General features: G+C 40.2%; 1 protein-coding gene across 1 annotated transcript; it reads left to right on the plus strand.

Annotated features, from left to right (window-relative positions):
• The first annotated feature begins 1,527 nt into the window (after positions 1-1,527).
• LOC110295588 (olfactory receptor-like protein OLF3) lies at positions 1,528-2,472 on the plus strand. The gene has a single exon (XM_021164068.1). The coding sequence runs from the start codon at positions 1,528-1,530 to the stop codon at positions 2,470-2,472; it is 945 nt and encodes a 314-aa protein (XP_021019727.1).
• Positions 2,473-4,285: the final 1,813 nt, after the last annotated feature.

Raw genomic sequence — 4,285 nt, forward strand, 5'->3', positions numbered from 1 at the left:
ACTGGAACACCTGCTGGTTTTAGAAGAAAATGAGAGCAATGGAGCTGGGTGTCCTGGAGAATGCCCACAATCATCCCTGGTTATACAGAGATTACACAAAAGGAAGTTTGAGTCTATCCTGGGATGTGTGTGTGTGTGTGTGTGTGTGTGTGTGTGTGTGTGCACACGCACACACGCGCGTGTCATGCGCACTCGTGCACATGTGTGATTGTATATAATATATATGTACACATTAGTGAGTGTGTGTGTGTGTTATCTGTTTGCCACTTATAATAAGGTAATGCCACAGAATATAAAAATCCTACTGTATTCCAACTGTGCTCATGACAGTTGGTGAGCTGACCTGCAGATAAATAAGTTTGAGAAATTTAACTTAGAAGCAGACAAAATGCCCATGAGTTTTTGCATATGAACCCTTTATCCGTGAATAAATTAAGCCTGACTAAGCATTACTGTGTAATAGCTATATATAACTACTAGTGAGAGAGAGAGAGAGAGAGAGAGAGANGACAGAGACAGAGACAGAGAGACAGAGAGATAGAGACAGAGGCAGAGAGAGACAGAGAGAGACAGAGAGAGACAGAGACAGAGAGACAGAGAGACAGAGACAGAGACAGAGACAGAGAGAGAGAGAGACAGAGACAGAGACAAAGACAGAGACAGAGAGAAAAGGGATGAAGAGAGAGTGAAAGAAGAAAGGGAGGGTTACGAGGCAGATATAATCAACAGTTATATCAATAAGATAATTCCGTTGAGTTATTGTCCATCTCTTCCTAGTTAGCCTCTGAGCCCTGCCTCTTAGTGAGGAAACATAAACACAGTCAGGGAGAAAACACTGCCAGATTTCCTTGGTCTCATAGTTGTAGATAATATCTGTGGTAGGTATTGGTTATTATGCTTAGGAGAGAATCTAGCTCATGCATCTTTGAATTTGACTTGTGTCTTCACAGATAGAGTGAAGACCCCTTCTTTGCTACTTTTTGGGAAGAAGAACATAAAACTGGGGATCACTCCTTCCTGTATTCTAAGCTGCAGAGACAATCATGCGAAAATTTTAAAGATGAAACATGGTCACATAGGTTTTACTTTTAAAACTTTACAGACTCTGAAATGGAGTTTTTGACATTTCCTTGAAACTCAAAAATCTATTTGCACTTTCTATTTTCTAAATTGAAACTCAAAGTCCCTGAATAGACAAAAAGAAAAATTGAACATGACATATTTATAGCTGGAGAATTCAGTGATGAGAAGGTAAATTAATAGAAGAGTGTTCATAACTGTTATGTTATTCCACTGTGGGTTCTGGAATACCAATAAGGGGGAACTAAGCATCCAACTTAATCACAAACTCTGTGGCTAAAAATTAGATGTAAAGAAAAGAGTGAAGCTTAGTGGTCACACCTTTTAATTTAGACATCCAAACATTTTAATAAATGCTTCACTTAAGGGAGGCTCTCAGAAGAGTTTTGGTGCTGACCAATAGTTTATTTATTGATATATAACTTGGGCTTGGTTCTCAGGAAGCAAATGGGCAAGGAAAATCAGACATGGGTGAGTGAATTCTTGTTGCTGGGGTTGTCAAGTGACTGGGGGACTCAGGTCTCCTTGTTTGTACTGTTCCTGGCCATGTACTTGCTGACTGTCCTGGGGAACGTACTCATCATCCTCCTCATCACGCTGGACAGCAAGCTCCATACACCCATGTACTTCTTCCTCAGCATCCTGTCATTTGTCGACATCTGCTACACCAACAGCACTGTCCCCCAGATGCTCGTCCACTTTCTGTCAGCCAGGAAGTCCATCCCGTTTCACAGTTGTGTGATGCAGCTGTATATCTCTCTAGCAATGGGCAGCACAGAGTTCTTCCTGCTAGGTGCCATGGCCTATGACCGCTACGTGGCAGTGTGCTACCCTCTGCACTACATGGTCATCATGCATGGAGGGCTGTGCCTGGGGCTGGCTTCTGCCTGTCTGAGTGCTGGTCTCACAAATTCACTAATGCAGACACTCATGATCTTCCACTTACCCTTCTGTCGTAAGGTCATCAATCATTTCGCCTGTGAGATGTTGGCTGTGCTGAGGCTGAGTTGTGTGGACATCTCCCTCAACAAGGTCATGGTAGCCATCTCAGGATTTCTGGTGATCATGCTTCCTTGTATTCTGGTGCTGTTTTCCTATGCTCACATTGTTGCTGCCATTCTACGCATTCGCTCTTCCCAAGGACGACGCAAAGCCTTTGGGACCTGTGCCTCCCATCTCACAGTGGTTTCTATGTGTTTTGGAACAGCCATCTTTACATACATGAGGCCTGTGGGCAGATCCTCAGCAGGACAGGAGAAGATGGTTGCTCTCTTCTATGCTGTTGTGACTCCAATGCTCAATCCACTCATCTACAGCTTGAGGAACAATGATGTGATTGGGGCTTTGAAAAGAACTTTGGAGAAACTTAAGGAAAAAAATAGACAAAAATAATTCCTTTTTCTAACAGTCCAAAAGAAAAACCCCACCCACATTTTAAATAAATAGGAGTAAATAGATAGGCACTTTCTTCTTAAATTTTCTGCCAAGATGGAGTATATTTTTACAACTGGTTATAGTTTTAACTATGCACTGAAAACTAAATCCCAAAATCAGAAGCAAACAAAATCCTTCATGGTTGGTATAGACCAAGTAGATTGTAAGCTTTTTGGACAAAGGGATATGTAGATTTTACCACATGTGTTTCCTGAACATTAGAAATGATATTCATCATTTATCACTTTTTTTAATATTTTAGTTGTATTTTCTGAACATATGTGAAGGGAATTCTTGTTCAGTTTTAGGGTATTAAAAAATAAGTTGTTTATTAAGACTTACGTAGAAAGTTAACATGACTTTCTCCCTAAGACTTCGGTACTTTAAATAAATTATGACATTCTAAGATTTATATTTGTAGTATTTCAGCTTCCTGGGGACCTCAAGAGTCATGCTGACTTGAAAGCGTATAGCACTTAACAGGCACCTACACATATGACCTGAGTTCCTAGGCAATACTATCACCAGGGCCGTGCATCCACTCAGAATTAACCTTGTCAGCTCTCCTTATAGTTCTTATATTTATAATTCTATTAACAAATAGTCATATATTGATAAATAAAAAAAGAGAGTTATCATGAAGTCCCTTAACAAAGAAGTTAATAGAAACTGGGGGTAGGCTGGGAGAGAGATAGTCAGTTTTCTCTAAGAATACAGCCCCTGGTAAGTAAACCGTTCTCCAGTGGAAGGTCACACATCTGAGAATAAACAGGCAGCACAAATTGGACTTGATGAGTATGATAAAAATAAAAGACAGCATGAAGTTGGGTTAGTAAGAGAGAGGGTCTTGATCTGGCAAGAGTTAGCGGAGGGGTGGATATGATTGTACGCAATTCTCAAACACATTGTAAACAATTCTCAGCAAACTAATAAAAATAATGTTTCAGGTGCATAGTTAATAGTTAAGATGCCTCAGTTCTAGAGACGTTTTCCTTTATGAAAGATCTTTGTTAATTTTTAGGAATTAACAAATGCTTTCATCACATTCTTAATTTTCATTTCTTTCTTGTCATTCTAGTCAAATATTATAACTATTTAGGCCTACCCATAGATTTTCTAACATTCAAGCTCTCATTTCTGGTGATATCACTCAACTAACTAACACTGTGACATTATTCAGTAAAGCTCTTACATGAAAATTTGTTTGGGGCACACACATAGTTATTATGTTGCTTGAAACTGGATGATGCTATCCAGAATGGGACTTATGTCTACACTTTGCTTTGGTGCACAACTGTACTTTATAATATGCTCAACCTCACCAATAATAGGCATTGTTAGAACTTAAAAATATTATTACTAGTTGCTCCTCTCTCCTGGAAGTTTTCATGGCACCTCCTAACATTAGGAGACCCTGTCCTCAGGGAGGAGACATTTGAGTCAGTTCTAGCTGGATGTTTAGTGTGTGGTGCCTTCAGCAATAACTCTTTTTTTGTTTTGTTTTGTTTTGTTTTGTTTTGTTGAGACAGGGTTTCTCTGTGTAGCCCTGGCTGTCCTGGAACTCACTCTGTAGACCAGGCTGGCCTCGAACTCAGAAATCCGCCTGCCTCTGCCTCCCGAATGCTGAGATTAAAGGTGTGTGCCACCATGCCCAGCTTCAGCAATAGCTTTTATCTTCAGGTTCTGGAGGAAACCAAATGCAATAGCAATAATAGTTTTGGAGTCTCTGTCTTTCCCCTGACCAACCACTTCAATGCTTGTTTCCCATCTC

The sequence above is a fragment of the Mus caroli genome, chromosome 6 (genome assembly GCF_900094665.2).
Source record: "Mus caroli chromosome 6, CAROLI_EIJ_v1.1, whole genome shotgun sequence".
NCBI lineage: Eukaryota > Metazoa > Chordata > Mammalia > Rodentia > Muridae > Mus > Mus caroli.

Coding starts and splice junctions, on each gene's coding strand:
- LOC110295588 (XM_021164068.1), top strand. CDS start 1,528: ATGGGCAAGGAAAATCAGACATGGGTGAGTGAATTCTTGTTGCTGGGG.